We start from the raw sequence: 20,100 nt of genomic DNA, 5'->3' as shown, positions 1-20,100 counted from the left end.
GAGTGCCGCACTGTCAGGGGGTCAGTACTGAGGGAGTGCCGCACTGTCAGAGGGTCAGTACTGAGGCAGAACTGCCCAGAATGCGACAATACATGCCGCCTTGCGTTCCACTAAGCAGGGTGAAAGAAGCAGACAATACACTGGGGAGTGTGAAAGACACTATGCTGCATTGGCTTCACGGCACACTGATAATTGTGAAATGATTCTGAGCTGAGACACAAAGATACAATTGCGTGCTCTGAAACAATAACTGCAGCAATCATGCACTAACGGAATTCCTCTGGAATCGACAGCCAGCAAGGCGCATTTAAGAGCTCCTTACCAATCAGGGCAGAGAGGGAAAAAGACAACTCTGTGTTAAACATGTCTCTTTCTCTCTCTCAACCTCGCTCAGAATCGTTTCGCTTGTTTTGGCAAAGTCACCGTCCTGGGAAGAGAAATTTGTGGTGAGCCAAGGCCTCTGAGGGGGGGGGGGGGGAAAGATGGATGGAAATTTGCTCCATACAACCACACCCAGGAAGGCAACTGAACAAAATGGCCACAAGGTGGCGTTACCCTCATCAGTGGCAGCGAAGAAACAGCTCACCACAAACCCTTGTGGTTTTTCTTTCACGACCCGTAAAAACTCCTATTAGCCAATTTCTTAATCTGCCATCTGTACTGTGTGTGTGTGTGGATGTGTGTGTGCACATGCGTGTGTGTGTATGAGCACGTGTTTGTGTACCTGTGCATGTAGGTGCATGTGTGTTCATATGTCTGCATGTCTGAGTGGTGTGTGTGAGCATGTGTGTGTACGTGTGTGTGCGCGTGTGTTTGAGTGTGTGCGATTGTGTATGTGCATGTACGTGTGTGTGTATTCATGTGTGTGTGCATGTGTGTTCATGTGTAAGTGTGCATGGATGTGTGTGTGCATTTGTGTGTGTGTGCATGTGTGTGCGTGAGTATTCATGTGTGTGCATGTGTTCCTGTGTATGTGTGTGTGTATTCATGTGTGTGTGCATGTGTGTTCATGTGTAAGTGTGCATGTATGTATGTGTGTGCATTTGCGTGTGTGTGTGCATGTGTGGGCGTGAGTATTCATGTGTGTGCATGTGTGTTCCTGTGTATTGTGTGCATGCGTGTATGTGTGTGTGTGCATGTGCATGTGTGTGCACGTGTTTACATGTGTGTCTGCATTTGCATGTATGTGCGCATGTGCATGTGTGTGTCTGTGTGTGAATGTGCGTGTGTGTGTATACGTGTGCATGCATGTGAGTGTGTGTGTGTGTGTGCGTGCATGTGCGTGTGTGTGTGTGTGCGTGTGTGTGTGCATGTGTGTGTGCATGTGCATGTGTTCAAGTGTGCATGTGTGCATGTGTGTGTGTGCGTATGCGTGTGTGAGTGTGCGTGTGCATGTGTTCAAGTGTGCATGTGTGCATGTGTGTGTGTGCGTATGCGTGTGTGAGTGTGCGTGTGCATGTGTTCAAGTGTGCATGTGTGCATGTGTGTGTGTGTGGGCCCAGGCAAATGCTTGTGACATCCAAATGGCCGTTGCAATTCCACTATTTTTATTGTTTGGGGCATAGTTTCAATAAATTTATCTTGTTCTCTCTTTTATCTGAGAGAAAATATGTTCCCGGTGTTAGAAACACAGAATCGCAGAAAACGGGGGTCGGAGGAGGTCATTCGGCCCTTTATCCTGCTCCGCCATTCAATACGCCCCCCCCCCCCCCCCCCCCCCCAAGCCGGAGTAAACCACATCCCTGCATACAGGCCATCCGGCCCAGTCAGAACCGTATATATCTCAATGTCTCAACTCCAGTGAATACAGGCCCCGTCGACCCAACCTCTCCCTGCAAGACATGACAGGAGGGATGTGATAGCCACTGGGAAGGGAACAGAGGAGATTGACCAGGATGTTGCCTGGGCTGGAGAAATTCAGCTATAAAGAAAGATTGGATAGACTGGGATTGTTTTCCCTGGAGCGGAGGAGGCTGAGGAGGGATTGAGATGGATAAAATGATGAGGGACACAGATAGAGTCGACAGGAAGAAACTTTTCCCCTTGGTGGAGGGATCAACGACCGGGGGCGCAGATTTAAGGTGTGGGGCAGGAGGGGATGTGAGGGAAAAACCTTTTCCCCCAGAGGGGGGTGGGAGTCTGGAACTCGCTGCCTGAAAGGGGGGGTGGAGGCAGAAACCCTCAGAACATTCCAGAATGATATGGCGATGCCGGCGTTGGACTGGGGTGAGCAGAGTAAGAAGTCTTACAACACCGGGGTTAAAGTCCAACAGGTTTGTTTCGAATCACTAGCTTTCAGAAGCTAGCGATTGCAAACTAATGTTTAAGAAGTATTTCTTAAACTTGCGAGCCGTGGGCAGACAAGGCTGTGGGCCAGGTGCTGGCAAATGGGATTAGAATAGTTAAGCGGTCGTTTTTGACGAGCGCAGATTCGATGGGCCCCAGGGGGCTTTTCTGTGCTGCAGACCTCTCTGACTCTACCGCAATCATAGAATCCCGACAGATGGCCATTCAGCCCATCGAGCCTGCACCGACCCTCCGACAGAGCAGCCGACCCACCTCTTACCCCACTAACCTGTGGGCACTAAGGGGCAATTGATCGCGGCCAATTCGCCACAACCTGTCAATTGTTGGACTGTGGGAGGAAACCCGGGAGCACCCGGGGGAAACCCACGCAGACACGGGGGAGAACGTGCGGACTCCGCACAGCCGAGACCGGAATCGAACCCGGGGCCCCCGGCGCTGTGAGGCGACAGTGCTAACCCTGAAGATTTCCCCTTCCCTAAAGGGGGACACTTGAAACAGACGGGCGTTTGCGACAATGGGAGAACGGACTGACCTTGCAATCCCAGGTTTGTTTTCACTGAGTTCAAAAGCCGTGGCGGGGTTCGAACCCAAGCCCCTAGATCCTGGGTCTCTGGCTCGTTAGGCCAGTGACAGCGCCCCTGTGCCACCGTGGATGCCCTGTCGCAGGATCTAAAACGGAAGGAAGTAGAGGTTTAGATATGCAACGTCAACTATTGATTTCTCTCTCTCTCCACTGACGTTGCCGGGTTTATCCAGCACTTCCCATTTTCAGCCTGGGAGATTGACCTTCAATCTCTGTCTGGATCCTGGCCAATCCCTGGAAGGGGTGGGGGGGCAGACAGGGCCTTGGGCTTCAGTGTCCCATTCATCCCCCTACTCTGCCCTCGGGAAAGGGGAGGGGGCCTACAGCCAGGGTTGTGTTGCTCAGGCCTTCAGGACGCCCAGTGAACACTCCAGACTTTGCACTTTGCCCTTTCGTTCCCGGTGCACTTCAGTCATGTGATGCAGAGCAACCCTTGAAAAGCCACTCCAGGTTCAGAGTCCCTCACATTCCAAGCTACTGCCGCCTCGTCGACAGGTAACTCTATCAATGGGTGCTCCCAGGCTCTGAATGCCCCCATTGGGCCAGTCATTGGCCAACTCCTGCGGGTTTGCCGCGATTGTGAGCGAGAGCGGAGCCAGACCTCGGAGGGCTGATAGAAATTGTTCTCCACAGGAAAGCATTCCCGGCGGAGAAGTGGGGGTGTGTGGGGGGGGGGGGGGGGGGCGATAGCAGAGAGGTAGACAATTCCGGACCAGCTCCCTGAGTCCTCAGGAGGCCCAGCAATCTTTATTTTGCCCCGCCCCTGAATTCTAAAATAAAACGCGTGATCCCTTTAAATTTCACTTTTGTGTCATCGCGCGAGCTTAAAGGGACCGATTTGTGCTCGGGACCCTTGAGGAGCTAGGTGGCCGGACAACCGGAGGGGTTGTTGGTCAGGGAGACTTCCAGGACCCCCCCCAAAGTAAGCATTAGGCTCCTTAGTTCAGGAGGCCTAACGTCTATTTTAAGCCCCCTTGTCCAAATTCGGGCGGCCTCTCGCAGCAAGGGGCCTACGCATTGGAAATCCCACCTCAGACTGGTGGGTGGCTTTCCAGCCCCCTCCAGGGACAGCGCCGCAGTGGCCAGAAGAGGTACTGCGGCGCCGTGCCTGAGCGGCAATCCCAAGGTCGCATTTCAACTAAGTACCAGGGGCCCTCAGGTACTGGAGAAGGGGATGGTACAGGGACCAGGGTGGAAGTTAGACGTGGGACTGTTGGGGGACGAAGGTTCTGTGACAAAATTGAAAAAGTAATCGAGGAATATGTAGGTTTTAGCTGCACGGGTGAGGTATCGAAGGCGGTTGTCTGGAAGGCTTTAACGGGGGTGGTGAGGGGTGAGGTGATCTCGTCCAAGGCGAGGCTAGACAAAGAGGAGAGGTTGGAACGTCAGAGGGTGATAAGTGAGATGGTGGAGGTAGATAGGAGGTTATGCAGGAGATAGGGACCCAGCGCAGTTGGAAAAGAGGAAGGCACTCCAGGCGAGCTTTGACCGACTATCGACCAGGAAGGCGCTATGCCAATTGAGACGAGCCAGGGGGGCAGTTTACGAGCACGGGGCGTATGTTGGCGGGTCAGCTCCGTAGGGAGGTTGTCCCGGGGGCAGGGAAGTTGGTGGTGGCTCCCGATCAGATTAACAAGGCCTTTAAGAAATTCTATGAGATGTTGTGCAGGTCAGAGCCACCTGGGGGAGGCCGAGAGGTGCAGGAATTTCTAGATGGGCAGGAGTACCCGAGGTTAGGGAAGGGGGACAGGGCCACATTAGAGGAGGCGATAGTGGAGCAGGGGATAGAGGATGCAATTGGGAAGATGCAGTCGGGGAAGGTGGCAGGGCCGGATGGGTTTCCGGTGGAATATTATTAAAAAATTCAACAATAAGCTGGTACCGCTGATGGTGGGGATGTTTGAAGAGGTGATAGGGAAGGGGGTGTTACCACAAACCTTGGGTCAGGCATCGATTCCTCTGTTACTTAAGAAAGATAAGGATCCGACGGAGTTTGGTCGTAAAGGCCCATGCCACTTTTAAACGTGGATGCAAAGATACAGGTAGGCTGGAGGAGTGCCTCCTAAAGGGGTTTGTGAGAGGGAGGCAGCTCTTTTTGACCGTTAGGCGAGTATTGAACGTGGTTATGGCACCGCCGGAGGGAAAGGAAACAGAGGTGGTTGTGGCATTGGACGCCGAGACACCGTTTGATCGGGTAGAATCGGGCACTTGATGGCGGTTCTGGAGCGGTTTAGGATTGGACCCAGATTTGTGGACTGGGTAAAGCTGTATAAGGAGCCGACGGCGAGTGTTCACACAAATAACATCATCTCAGAATATCTTCCTCTCCACCGTGGGACTAGGCTGGGATGTCCTATGCCCCCCCCCCCCCCCCCCCCCCGCTGTTTGCACTCACGATTGAGCCGTTGGCCATTGTATTAAGAAGTTTGGGGGTACGCAAAGGGGGTGGGGGTGGGGTTAGAGCATAGGGTGTCCTTATCTGCCGATGACTTGTTATTATACGTGTCAGGACCGAGCGTGTCAATAGGGGGAATGCTTCGAGTGTTTGGGTTTTGATGCACTATCAATGACCACAGAAGCGAGGTTGTAGTCCGAACTGAAGGCTTTAACAGACAAGATGTTTCCCCCGGCAGCTCAGGTACAGAAAGGGAGCTGCGGGGGATACACAGGCTCTTATACTCCGCCTTACTGGGCGGGGCTACCTGACAACTTTAACCAATGGATGGCGGGTGTTACACACCACTGGATCAATGAGCAGCGAGCCTTCTCCACCAATGGTGTCTCGGCATTGTTAGGTACCGTCATACCTCTAGTCACCCTAGCACAGGTTTTTCTCGGGGTACAAATCGAATCTAGGCACGGGTGAATATTTTGTGGTGTCTCGGCCAGGGGTGGGGGCAGGGGTGGGGGGGGCTGCCATTCCGTAGGGCAGGGACTCACTTAGGTACCTGGGGGTGCAGGTTGCCCGAGATTAGGAGGGGCTCAGTAGGTACAACATCTCTAGTTTGGTGGGGAGAGGGAAAGCCGATCTGGCGAGGTGGGATGGTCTCCCTCTGTCACTGGCGGGTCGGGTACAGGCGGTTAAAATGAACCCGTTGCCGCGATTTCTGTTTATTTTCCAATTCCTGCCGATTTTCCTGCCAAAGCCATTTTTTTTAGAGAGATTGAAGGGATGATTACCTCGTTCATATGGGGAGGGAAGGTGGCCAGAGTTAGAAAGGTGCTACTACAGAGGGGAAGGCAGGGAGGGGGTTTGGGTCTTCCGAACCTGATGTATTATTACTGGGCGGCGAATGTGGAGAAGGTGGAGAGGGGCTGACTCCCAATGGGTCAGAATGGAGGGGTAGGGGGTCGGGATTGAAGGCGCTAGCGACAGCGCCGTTCCCGATGGCCCTGGGGAAGTACTCAGGGAGTCCGGTATTAATAGCTTCGTTGAGAATTTGGAGGCAGTTTCGACAGCACTTCGGGTTGGGGGCAGGGTCAAGGGAAATGCCGATTCGGGGGAACCACAAATTAGAGCCACGGAAGTGGGATGGAAATTTTCGGAGATGGGAGGAGAAAGGAATTCGGACACTAAAAGATTTGTTTCTTGGGGGTCGTTTAGCGGGATTGAAGGAGCTGGGAGCGAAGTATGGGCTGGAGCATGGGAAAATATTTAGATACATGCAGGTTCGAGATTTTGCCAGAAAGGAGATACAGAATCTCCCGGTGGAGCCGCCTTCCACATTGCTGGAGGAGGGGCTGACGACAGGGGGACTGGAGAAGGGGGTAGTATCGGCGGTTTACGGGGCTATTTTGGAGGAAGAGAAGGCACCGCTAGAAGGGATCAAGGCAAAGTGGGAGGAAGAGTTGGGAGAGGGCATAGCGGAGGGGTTCTGGTGTGAGGTGCTCCGGAGGGTGAATGCCTCCACCTCGTGTGCGAGGTTGGGGCTGACGCAGCTGAAGGTGGTGTACAGAGCGCACCTCACAAGGGCGAGGATGAGCCGGCTCTTTGAGGGGGTAGAAGATGTGTGTGAACATTGCGATGGGGGGGGCCCGCAAACCACGTTCATATGTTTTGGTCCTGTCCAAAGCTGGAGGATTACTGGAAGGAGCTGTTTAAGGTCATCTCTAAAGTGGTGCACGTGAAACTAGGCCTGGGCCCTCGGGGAGGCCATACTCGGGGTGTCGGACCAGCCGGGGTTTGAAACAGGCGCTGCGGAAGATGTTGTCACCTTCGCCTCGTTGATCGCCCAAAGGCGGGTCCTGATAGGTTGGAGAGCAACCTCTCCACCCTGTGCCCTGGCGTGGGGGGGGGGAACCTGGTGGGATTCTTGACTCTGGAGAAGGTCAAGTTTGAACTGAGGGGAAGGAAGGAGAGGGTTCGACAATTCATGGGCGTTATTCATCATGTACTTTTGAGAATTGGATAACATCGAACATTAGGGGGGGTTACTGGGGGTGTTGCGGTGAGGGGGACTGTATGTGTTAATGGTGACTATGGGTGATTCCTGATTCCTTTTTGTCATTTGTTTGTGTTAACATGCGGGCCAATGTGTGGGGGTTTGGTGGGAGGATGGGATCGCTGTTGTCGGGATTGACATTGCATTCGTTACTGATCATTGCTTATTGTTGGGTGTAAATCTGGGAGAAAATGTGAAAGAGGAGTAGAATAAAAATATATATTTTTTAAAAGTACCAGGGGCCTGAAAGGTGGGGGGCGATTTTGATGCCGGGGGATAGGCCGTGTGTGGGGCTGAGGGTGAGAGAGCCGGAACTCCCACGTTCCTGAGGGGGACGCACCCCAAATCTGAAGGGTCCTTCAGATGGCGGCCCTGCCTGCCTGCCCGCCTCACCATGATGTTGGGGCGGGCGGGTGGGTGGACAATTTTGGTCATTGATTGAAAAACATAACCCGAATGAAAATATTCCTGGGGAGCTGAGGGGAGCGCGCGTTATTTTCCCCGGCCTGAGATTGAAATCTCCTGGGCCGCGTCTGACGGGGGGGGGGGGGGGAGGGCGGTTCTGAATTTGGATGCCTGTTTGGAGGAGTTGTCAGCGGGTGGGTGGTGGTGGGCGCGCGCATCAGGACCCTGGCCTCCAGGGCCGAGGGAGTCCTCCCCTTGCTGGGCTGGAGGTGGTGGAGGTCCCACCTCGAGGCCAGCATCAAATTCAGATCAACGTTTTGGCCTTGGCGAAAGGTGCCAAAATGACGGCCCGTAGCGCGGGCAAGGGCCATACTGGGATTTAGACTCTTACCCTGTCTGGGGGTGGTGGGGGGGGGGGGGGGCTGGGGGGTGAGTAGAGGTAGTGTAATACATCCCCTTCTCTCCTGTCCCCCCTTTCCCTCCGATCCGTTGGGACTAAGGTGACGGTTGGCGTAATTGTCGGTGTGTGTCCCGGGAAATCTCCCAGGGGCCCTCAGCCTTGACATGACGGGGGAGAGCGGGGGAGAATCTACTGTGCCTCTTTTCCCAAGGGGCGGACGTCTGACCCCCCCCCCCTCCCACCACCACTTCCTCCGCCCTCCCCTTACCCCCACCCCCAAACCTGTGCCCCGTCATTCAAAGCGAAGTTAGGGGCACGTCGGTTGGGTAAATTTTCTTCGGGGAAAACCAGAACACGGTTGCAAATGAGCTCCCACCACGTTGCCTGAAGGTTCACCGTAATCCTCACTCCCCACCCTCCGATGTGACGAGCCGTGTCCTGTCCCGTCCACAGGTCACTCCGAGTGCCGGCCGACGGGAGGAGGTGGGTCTGGTTGCCCGAGATGGAAGGAGCGAGCCACGGCCTGGAGTTCTGCCTCGCCAAGGAGGCCGACTTTGAGCAGGTGATGTCCATCTCGGAAGACATTTACGGGGGCATTGATTACCTGCCTGCCAAGTACCACGCCTGGCTTCAGGAACCGGATCGAAGGGTGATACTGGCTAAAAAGAAGGGGCAAGTGGTAAGTGCGGTTGTCCCCTGTCGAATTGATTGCCTGCTTTTCACCTCCACCAGCACCTCCTCCCCTCTCCTTTCCAACTTGGTAGAAACCAGGGCCTATAAATCCAATTCTCAGGCACTACCCGGACTACTAAGCTTTCCCCTCCCCCCCCCCCCCCCCACTGACCCCTTCACAGCCCTGCTCCCACTTCACCCCTGTTTCCAAAACTTCTTCCCTCAATCTCACCCTCCCCCCCCCTTTCCAGCCTCCACTTCCCCTCCATTTCCCCTCCATGAACAAGACATTCAAGCCAATCCTCCCCCCCCCCCCCCCTCCCCCACCCCTCAGGTGACAAGTGAAGGTCAAGGTTGCCAAGGCCACCATTTTGAAGAAGATGTCCTGGCCGGTTCCTCAGCAAGACCTCGGCCTGCTTCACCCCCCCCCCCCCCCCCGCCATTGCCGTTCAGGGATTGGCTGCCCCATATTCCCGCCCCCCCCCCCCCCCACGCAGCAAAATAAAACTTGGCGTTAATGCCTTCTGTGAGCAGAGGAAATCCACACGGCCTGTGAAGCGCTCCTTCTCCGCCAACTGCGCTCGCTGCTGGAATGTGACAAGTTCAGCCGCCAATCTGCACAAGGCGAGGTTCCAGAGACGGCACTGTGATGGTGACCCACGTCCATCTCTCCGGGGAGGCCCGGGCTGGAGGTTTAAGCACACCCATCTCCTGGAGAGGGGGTTGGCAGGCAGGTGGTGTCGAGTGTGATGGGGAAGGCGGCCATGCCAGTCACCTACCCCCCCCCCCCCCCCCCCCCACGTTGGTGGGACATTCATTTGCATCTACTTCGACCTCCAGACTCACCTATTCCAATGGATCCCTGACTGCCCCCCCTCCATCCTACCCTCCGTTAGACTTAAGGTTGTCCAAAGCTCGGCTGCCCTTGTTTTGGCGCGTAGCGTTCCCCCATCAGCCCCCCCTCCACTCGCTGGCCTAGGATGGCTCACGGTCGAGATTTCAAAACTCCAGTCCTGGTTTTCAAATGCCTCCCTATCGCTGTAATCACCTCCAGGCCCACAACCCTCCGAGATCTCTGCGCTCGTCCAAACTCTGGCCTCTTGCCCAATCCCGATTATAATCGCTCCGCCATTGGCGGCCGTGCCTTCAGTTCCCTGCCCCCCCAAGTCGTGGAATCCCCTCCCTCAACCTCTCCCACCCTCGACCACACTCCCCTCCTTTAAGCCAGCCTTCAAAATCGATCTCTTTGACCCCACTTTTGATCACCTAATATCTCCTTCTGTGTTCGGTGTCGAGCTTTGTTTAGTAATACTCCTGTAAGTATAGGTTTTTGGTGATCTGTTTTTTAATGTTTGGGCGAGAGACAGGTATTGCCCCATGTTACGACCCCCTTGGACCGGGACTCATTCAATTCCAGCCCCACTTGACCCAGAGTTGCAACACAATTGAAATTAACTATTAATTCTTCGACCAATACTGTTATGGGAGAGGAATTTTCAGAACCCCAAAATGTATCATGGAGTCCAACCAACCTCCCCCTTTAATGTATTGTTGCTTTTGAAGCACACGGCTTGTTCCCTCGGTGTGGTATTACAATTATGGACACGTTTTTAAAACAAAACGTTTATTCCATGAACTCAACTTAACCTTTTAAAAGGTTGGCAGGCAGGTGGTGTCGAGTGTGATGGGGCAGGCGGCCATTCAAAGATAACCCCAAAAATAATACACTACCCAATCCTGAAAACTGTTCCTTTACACATCCAAAAGACTTCAACCCTTCAAAAATAGGAGTACAACGGGTTACATTCAATATATTTATCGTCTTTGGATTTTCAGAAATCACCAGACCAGCTCTTTTCCTTCCTGTAGCTCTCAGCAAACCAGCCAGGCACTTTTCAGCTGCTCTCTCAAACTGAAACTAACTTCAAAATGGCTGAGCTAAAAGCCCAGCTCCACCCACACTCTGACATCACTGCATTTCTTAAAGGTACATTGCTTAAACATCCATTTCTTAAAGGCATTCTCACATGACAATATCCAAAGTCTTTGGCTGCCGAATAACTACAGTCTCCAGGGTTGGAAATTTATACACAAATAATGTATATTAATAACAATAATTATATAGGCAGCAAATGCAACTGGTTAACTGGTCATCTAATTCCGAACCCCGCCTTTTTGAACTCTCCCCACTCGCTACACACGCACAAGACAGACAAACACAGAGGAAAAAGAGTAAAAAACATACGAAGGCTAAAAGACTAAGGCCGGGATTCTCCCTTCTGGAGACTAAGTCCCCACACTGGCGGGAATACCGGCGGCAACTACTCCGGCGCCAACAGCCCCCGAAAGTGAGGAATTCTCCAAGTTTTCGGGGCTATTTGACGCCAGAGTGGCTGGTGCCACTCCAGCCGACGCCGCATGTGCGGAACGTATTTCCGCGCATGCGCAGACCGGCCAGTGTATTTCCCCGCTTGCGCGGGGGTTTTCTTCTCTGCGCCGGCCCTCAGGCAATATGGCGAAATCCTACAGGGGCCCGGCGTGGAGGGAAGAAGGCCCCATGGAAACAACCCGCCCGGATCGGTAGGCGGGAATATTGCGCCTCCTGAAAAACTCCGACCAGGCGGGCTGTCGGAGAATCCCGGCCGAAAAGACTCTGTCTCACATGGACCCCTGCCAGTTTGATTATTTTGTGTCGAGGCCTTCAGTTGAGGCTTTCAATCTGCTCCTCCATTGGAGCCAGTTTAGCTCAGTTGGCTGGAGACCTGGGTCATGATGCGGAGCAAGGCCAGTACCTGTACCGGCTGAGATTGTTCCTGAGTTTTCAACCTTGCCTGAGGTGTGGTGATCTTCAGGTTCAATCACCAATAGCCAGTCTTTCCCCTGAAAGGGGAAAGCAGCCTATGGTCATCTGGGACTTTGGTGACTTTACAATTACAACCGGGATATTGTGTGCAGTCCTGGTCTGTATGACTTTTCTGTGCTGTATGACTCTATGATTTCAGAAGTTAACTGACCCAGCATGAGTGGAAGCATCAACCTTCATGTTTTATCCCCCTTTGTGTTCTTTATCCTTCATTCATGGGTTGTGGGTATTGTTGGCAAGGCCAGTCTTTGTTGCCCGTCCCTAATTGCCCTTGAACCGAGAGGGCCTTGAGAGCAGCTGAGTCGACAACACTGGAGCAGGCTTGGAGCCACATGTAGGCCAGACCAGGTAAGGCCAGCAAATCTCCTCCCCTAAAGGGATGTGAGAGAACCAGATGGGGCTTTATTACAGTCGGTCATATTCGCCATGGCTGGGACGAGCTTGCGTTTCCAGTTTTTATTTTTAATTGAACTTAATAATTCATTGAATCACAGAACTGCCACAGCACCGAATAAGGCCTTTCAAGTCTGCACTCTACCTAGGCCCACTCCCCTCTCCTATCCCTGTAACCCCACCTAACATGCATTTCTTTGAGCTGGAGGAAGAAACGAGAGCACGCGGAGGAAACCCAGGCCGACATGGGGGGAATGAGAGATCTTATGGCCCAGTACGTAACATAGAATTCAGAAGGAGGCCATTCGGCCCATCGAGTCTGCACCGACCCACTTAAGCCCTCGCTTCCACCCTATCCCCGTAACCCCTCCTAATCTTTTTTGGACACTAAGGGCAATTTATCACGGCCAGTCCCACCTAACCTGCACGTCTTTGGACTGTGGGAGGAAACCGGAGCACCCGGAGGAATCCCACGCAGACACGGGGAGAATGTGCAGACTCCGCACACAGTGACCCTGCGGGGAATCGAACCTGGGACCCTGGCGCTGTGAAGCCACAGTGCTAATCACTTGTGCTGCCGTGCAGCCCTGCTAACGTGGAGACCACCACCTCTGTAATATCATCAGCCTCCAGCGATCTCCTGTTCAGATCCCTCCATGGCCCTTCCCCTCCCTAACTCTGTAATCTCTCACACCCACATAACCATCTGAGATCTCTGCTCCCCTCGAACATTGGCCTCTCACGCCTCCCTCAGTTTAATTGCTCCATCATTGGCAACCATCTCTTTCTCCCTGAAGGTGAAGCTGTGGAAATCCCTCCCTGGGTTACGGGGATAGGGTGGAAGTGAGGGCTTAAGTGCAGACTCGATGGGCTGAATGGCCTCTGCACTGTATGTTCTATGTATATATGCAAACCTCCCCTCCACTATTAATGAGAATCAACAAGTACCTCCTTGACCAAGCTTTTTAATATGTTGGCAGATCGCCCTTGTATCAGCAAACGTCGTGGATGATGGGTGTACGGCTGTGGTGGAAGGGTTGAGGGTCGCACCGATGGAGAGAGGCAAAGGAATCGCAGGCATCATCCAGCAGTATTGCTTCGATCTTATCAGGGCCCAGTTCCCGGAGGTCAAGGTGCGGAGATACACCAGAAGCGGCTACCTTGGACCAGAGACCTTGGCCAAGTTCCGACTGATATGTAAACAGGTAACGTCACGGGTCACAATTGTCAATGGCGTCTGCCAGAGCTTTGTAAAGGTTTAGCAAGATGCTCCTGTTTTGGTCTTCAACGCAGCACGGTAGCATTGTGGATAGCACAATCGCTTGACAGCTCCAGGGTCCCAGGTTCGATTCCCGGCTTGGGTCACTGTCTGTGCGGAGTCTGCACGTCCTCCCCGTGTGCGCGTGGGTTTCCTCCGGGTACTCCAGTTTCCTCCCACAGTCCAAAGATGTGCAGGTTAGGTGGATTGGCCGTGCTAAATTGCCCCTTAGTGTCTAAAATTGCCCTTAGTGTTGGGTGTGGTTACTGGGTTATGGGGATAGGGTGGAGGTGTTGATCTTGGGTAGGGTGCTCTTTCCAAGAGCCGGTGCAGACTCGATGGGCGAATGGCCACCTTCTGCACTGTAAATTCTAATTCTATGAAATAATTTCATACAAAATCAATGGGTGGGGACAGACGAAGTGGTGCATCAACCTTACGCAGCACACCGCACTGGCTCGACCATCAAGACGACCCTGTAGCCAGCTAATAATAATAGTCGCTCATTGTCACAAGTAGGCTTTCAATGAAGTTACTGTGAGAAGCCCCTAGTCGCCACATTCCGGCGCCTGTTCGGGGAGGCCGGTACGGGAATTGAACCCGCGCTGCTGGCCTTGTTCTGCATTACAAGTCAGCTGTTTAGCCCACTGTGCTAAACCAGGCCCTTGTACTAGACGGCAGCTCACCACCACCTTCTGAAGGGCAATTAGGGACGGGCAATAAATGCCGACCCAGCCAGCGAAGCCCACGTCCCGTGAATGAATTAACTATAAAGGGCAGTGGGGAGAACACTGTGTTTGGGGCCAGCACCGATCGCTTAACCAACAGCACGAAAGCAGATTCGCTGTCATTTATCATATTGTTGTTTGTGGTAGTTATTGCGAGCAGGTTAGCTGATTGAAACAGGGGCTACACTTCAACATGAACTTCACTGGATACCTTGAGGCATCCTGGTGTTGCCGTTTAGCCAATTTGATTGTCACTTCAGGCTTTCTGTAGCCATGTGAGTATGCCATGAGGCAGCCTGTGGAGGCAGACATCTTGAGATCAGTTCAATAAAAGCCTCTCACAGAAACACGCTAATGAAGACCGCTGATCTTATGCTTGCCACCCTGGAGTTTGGGTTGTGCCAGACGCTATACCAACATACAGCTTCCTTTGTGTGGTTACAGGAAATACTGCCGCTACACTGCGAGCTGGAGGAGATCCGCCCAAAGCTGGACGCTGCCATTTCCCAGCTGAAGGCCTGTGGGACGGAATGGGAAGACCCCATTCTTCTTCGGGCCTCCGACGTCCAGCGCGTGTTCCTGAATCCCAACGTGGTGGGTGGAGTGCTGCCCGGGAAGACCATCGTTCTGGACTGGGCACCGTACAGGCCCCTGCAGAGCAACCTGGAGATCTTGCTGAAGAAAAATCTCATTTGGTTGGCAGACGGCCAGGAAGAGCCAAGGGTCCTCAGCCTGGGCGCCACCCCCTACAGAATACCCATGGGGGCTGATTGCAATCGCCTCAGTATCGATATATTTGGCAAGCACTTCCCCAGTGCCAGGAACCAGTTCCTCGCTCAGCTCCAGCGAGGGATTGGCACCTTGCAGGGTTCCTTATATTGTCTCCTATACCTGGATCCATGCCTGTGGCAGCAAATGTATTCTTTCTGCCAGATCTCCTTCGGCCTCCACCAGGAAAGGGACTTTGAGGGGCAGAATGTGCTGGAGACAGAGATGTAGATTGGCCACGGAGCTCAGAGTCACAAAGACTGTGGGTTCAAGCCCCACTCCAATGACTTGAGTGCATAACGCAGGCGGGCGCACCCAGTGCGTGCACAGTCAGAGGCGTAATGTTCAATGGTTTAATTGTTCTGTGCTTGATTATGTGAACCCCGTAACTGATCTATGCTCACCGTGCTTGATCATTTGAGCCTGGGTGTTGACTCAGAGCAAAGTGACTTCGCACCGCAGGAAGGTGCGGAGCTTTAAGCATGAGTGCAGTCAACCATGTGATTTCACAGTCGTTTAAAAACTTCTGTGAATAAGCCTGTTGTACACTTACAAACTAACGTCAGACCTGCATTGTGCTCACCTTGAGATAAGATGTCAAGCCGAAGATCCTGATCTGTTCTATTAAATCAATATCTGCAAAACATGGTGCTGTTTGAATAGCATTGAGGGGGGGGGGGCGTTGCGGGGGATTTGCTGAGAGTCACTACATGGCAATGGCGGGTGACGGAATCAGTCCTACAAAGGAGACGGCCGGTCTCTCCTTCACAGTCCCATCCACCGGGGCCCCAGAGTTCCGTATCATGTTTCGTTAAGATGCACACACCAAGGGCAGGTCAATGGACCACATTCAAATGTGTGATTCATCGCTCTGTAACATGTATATATTAAAAATAAGATATTCAATCCCACACACGCACATCCCGTTAGTTTTCACAGTACAGATCACCCATGTCAACTTTTGCAATGGGTTTTTGCCTGCAGAAGAATGTCACGCTGTAATTCCGCTCTCCCAACAGTGGTGGCACTGCAGCACTTCAGCTCCGCTCCCCCCCCCCCCCCACTCACATTTTAGGGAGACTCCAGTCAGCTCCCTCCCTGATTCCCCGAATTGCCTTTGGATTTTATTTTTAAAAAACGCGATCGGAATCCCCGCGTCAAATCCAAACACAGGGAGATTGCGGCTGACTTAAAACCTGAGTCTGAGTTACCCCTGATCAAAATCTCCGACCTTGTTGTCGGTTGTAACCGACCTGGTTACGCGTCTGTGCAAAATACCGGCCGGGCGTGGAGGGAGGGGTGGGGTGGGGGGAGGCCCTCCCCACCACCATCCCACCTCAGAATGTTCCGGTAAGACCACCTCTCATTCTTCTGAACGCCAATCGGCATTGGACTTTATTCACGAGGACAAACCCCGTTGATCCCAGGGGTCAACCTCCTGGGGCCTCACCCCAGCTGCTTCACGAGCGGAAGGCCAAAGCCCCAAACGTTTTGGCCCCGCCAAAAACGACAGAGCGGCGATTTGGCTCGTTGCCCCCCCGCGGGGTCTTGCTCTGCGCAATAGCAGCGGCGTCTTTCGGCGCCCTCTGAAAAAAGGCCGAAGTTGGGCGGCGCGGTGGGTTAATACGGCTGCCTCGCGGTGCCAGGGACCCGGATTCGATTCCAAGCTTGGGTGACTGTGCGGAGTCTGCACGTTCTCCTCCTGTCTGCGTGGGTTTCCTCCGGGTGCTCCAGTTTCCTCTCACAGTCTAAAGACCAGGTAAGGGCAACAGATTTCCTCCCTGACTGAACCAGATGTTTTTTTATGACAGTGGTTGGCATTATTGAGATTATCTTTTCATTTCAGATTTGACTATGGGCAGCACGGTAGCATTGTGGACAGCACATATGCTTCGCAGCTCCAGGGTCGCAGGTTCGATTCCGGCTTGGGTCGCTGTCTGTGCGGAGTCTGCACATCCTCCCCATGTGTGCGTGGGTTTCCTCCGGGTGCTCCGGTTTCCTCCCACAGTCCAAAGATGTGCAGGTTAGGGTGGATTGGCCGTGATAAATTGCCCGTAGCGTCCACACTTCCCCTTAGTGTTGGGTGGGGTGACTGGGTTATGGGGATAGGGTGGAGGTGTTGACCTTGGGTAGGGTGCTCTTTCGAAGAGCCGGTGCAGACTCGATGGGCCGAATGGCCTCCTGCTGCACTGTAAATTCTATGATCTAAATTCTATGACTAATTGAATTTAGCATAGAGAGAGGCCTATCCAGAGCTTTGTAAAGGTTTGGCAAGATGTTCCTGTTTTGGTATTCAACACACTTAATTAAATACAAAATCAATGGGGAGAAACAGGCTAAATTGGGCGTCAACCTTGCGTAGCACACCGCATTGACTGGATTATCAAGACTCCACACCCTGTAGCCAGCTGATCTTCTGACAGAGGCAAAGACAAAACAGATTCCGAATAAGAGAAACCAAAACACCAAAAGACTTGTGTTGTGTTATGTACTCTGGGCTAACACAGGCTGCAACTCGATGCAGCTTTGACCAAAAGATACTCAAGACTTTGAAGTAAGTTCAATGTGATATATCCACCTTTGAACGTTCCAGTCTTCTCACATTTCAAAGTCACGATAAGGCATCTGCAATCATGATTTCCCTTCCTAGGGCAGCATGGTAGCACAGTGGTTAGCATTGCTGCTTACGGCGCTGAGGACCCGGGTTCGAATCCCGGTCCTGGGTCACTGTCCGTGTGGAGTTTGCACATTCTCCCCATGTCTGCGTGGGTTTCGCCCTCACAACCCTAAAGATGTGCAGAATAGGTGGATTGGCCACGTTAAATTGCCCCTTAATTGGAAAAAATTATTGGGTACACTAAATTTTTTTTAAAAATGATTTCTCTTCCTGCTGCATCTACAACTTTCAAGTTAAATGGTTGTAGCAATAAACTCCATTTAAACAGCCTTGCATTTTGATCCTTAAAGTTTTCCAATAACGTTCATGGATTATTGAAATGTCTGCAATCAATAGGGCGCAACATAAATGTCAAAATGTTGCATCCGAACTCAATGTCTCCTTCTCAATTGTCGACTATTTTGTTTGATGGATATTTTGTTTCTGAGAAAAATAACCAACAGGCTTTTCTATTCCTTCATTGTCTTCCTACAACAGCATAGCACCCACATCACTCGCATCAATTGCCACCTTAAATTGCTTGACATAATTAAGTGTCGCCAATTCCGGTGCAGGTGTTAACACAATTTGCAGATTGTCGGATGCCTCCTGACGACAGCCTGACGTCCACTGAAACCTGTTGTGTTTTTTCAGAAGTTCAGCCAGCGGAGCGACCACGCTGCTGATATTTGGTACGAATATTCTGGGAGAACCCACTCCTGCCCAGAAATCTCAGAACGTCGCTCCTTGCTGATGGCTTTGGGGACTCCCCAGCAGCCTTTGTTTCTGCATTCCGCGGGGCCATCCAACCGTGTCCAATTGTATATCCTAAGAATGTGACTTGAGCTGTCGCAAATTCACTTTTTGCCTTGTTTACCACCAATCCAGCCTCCTGTAGTCGAGCGACTAATTCCTTCATATGTTCCAAATGCTCCTTCCACCTTTGACTGAAGACCACCAAATTGTCAATGTACACGGCACAAAGTGCTTAGTCCAGAAATTACCTTGTTGGTTAATCTTTAGAATGTTGCTGGCACAGCCTGTGTTCGTAACAGTGTAACCTTAAACTGATACAGACCATTTAGTGTCAAACAGCCAAAACCTCTTTCGCCCTGTCTGATAAAGGTACTCGCCAGTATATTTTGAGCAAGTCAACTTTGGTAATCAAACTTGCTTGCCCCACATTTCCAAACAGGGAATAGGTTCCGAACCTGACTTTGCAACTGCGTTGTCTTTTCAGTTCAATAAAAGCCTCTCACAGAAACACGCTAATGAAGACCGCTGATCTTATGCTTGCCACCCTGGAGTTTGGGTTGTGCCAGACGCTATACCAACATACAGCTTCCTTTGTGCGGTTACAGGAAATACTGCTGCTACGCTTCGAGCTGGAGGAGATCCGCCCAAAGCTGGACGCTGCCATTTCCCAGCTGAAGGCCTGTGGGACGGAATGGGAAGATCCTATTCTTCTTCGGGCCTCCGACGTCCAGCGCGTGTTCCTGAATCCCAACGTGGTGGGTGGAGTGCTGCCCGGGAAGACCATCGTTCTGGACTGGGCACCGTACAGGCCCCTGCAGAGCAACCTGGAGATCTTGCTGAAGAAAAATCTCATTTGGTTGGCAGACGGCCAGGAAGAGCCAAGGGTCCTCAGCCTGGGCGCCACCCCCTACAGAATACCCATGGGTGCTGATTACAACTGCCTCAGTATCGATTTATTTGGCAAGCACTTCCCCAGTGCCAGGAACCAGTTCCTCGCTCAGCTCCAGCGAGGGATTGGCACCTTGCAGGGTTCCTTGTATTGTCTCCTATATCTGGATCCATGCCTGTGGCAGCAAATGTATTCTTTCTGCCAGATCTCCTTCGGCCTCCACCAGGAAAGGGACTTTGAGGGGCAGAATGTGCTGGAGACAGAGATGTAGATTGGCCACGGAGCTCAGAGTCACAAAGACTGTGGGTTCAAGCCCCACTCCAATGACTTGAGTGCATAACGCAGGCGGGCGCACCCAGTGCGTGCACAGTCAGAGGCGTAATGTTCAATGGTTTAATTGTTCTGTGCTTGATTATGTGAACCCCGTAACTGATCTATGCTCACCGTGCTTGATCATTTGAGCCTGGGTGTTGACTCAGAGCAAAGTGACTTCGCACCGCAGGAAGGTGCGGAGCTTTAAGCATGAGTGCAGTCAACCATGTGATTTCACAGTCGTTTAAAAACTTCTGTGAATAAGCCTGTTGTACACTTACAAACTAACGTCAGACCTGCATTGTGCTCACCTTGAGATAAGATGTCAAGCCGAAGATCCTGATCTGTTCTATTAAATCAATATCTGCAAAACATGGTGCTGTTTGAATAGCATTGAGGGGGGGGGGGCGTTGCGGGGGATTTGCTGAGAGTCACTACATGGCAATGGCGGGTGACGGAATCAGTCCTACAAAGGAGACGGCCGGTCTCTCCTTCACAGTCCCATCCACCGGGGCCCCAGAGTTCCGTATCATGTTTCGTTAAGATGCACACACCAAGGGCAGGTCAATGGACCACATTCAAATGTGTGATTCATCGCTCTGTAACATGTATATATTAAAAATAAGACATTCAATCCCACACACGCACATCCCGTTAGTTTTCACAGT

The 20,100-nt window shown here is 52.4% G+C and overlaps 1 protein-coding gene across 3 annotated transcripts in view; it reads left to right on the top strand.

The window, feature by feature from the left end:
* The window catches only part of nat16 (N-acetyltransferase 16), a 100,031-nt gene extending 80,227 nt beyond the window's left edge, over window positions 1–19,804 (top strand). The window contains exons 1-4 of one of the 3 annotated variants that reach the window (XM_038786953.1): window positions 3,253–3,385; window positions 8,591–8,816; window positions 13,046–13,270; window positions 18,837–19,804. In XM_038786953.1, coding sequence (XP_038642881.1) covers window positions 8,640–8,816; window positions 13,046–13,270; window positions 18,837–19,391 — 957 coding nt within the window. In that variant the 5' untranslated portion in view covers window positions 3,253–3,385; window positions 8,591–8,639 and the 3' untranslated portion in view covers window positions 19,392–19,804. Of the gene's footprint in view, window positions 1–3,252; window positions 3,386–8,590; window positions 8,817–13,045; window positions 13,271–14,495; window positions 15,464–18,836 lie in introns of those variants that run through there. The other 2 variants (XM_038786951.1, XM_038786952.1) reach the window with 2 other exon arrangements.
* The last annotated feature ends 296 nt before the right edge of the window (window positions 19,805–20,100 follow it).

The sequence above is a fragment of the Scyliorhinus canicula genome, chromosome 29 (assembly GCF_902713615.1).
Source record: "Scyliorhinus canicula chromosome 29, sScyCan1.1, whole genome shotgun sequence".
Taxonomy (NCBI): domain Eukaryota; kingdom Metazoa; phylum Chordata; class Chondrichthyes; order Carcharhiniformes; family Scyliorhinidae; genus Scyliorhinus; species Scyliorhinus canicula.
Note: the sequence above shows the minus strand (reverse complement) of the source record. Positions and strands in the feature narration are given on the sequence as shown.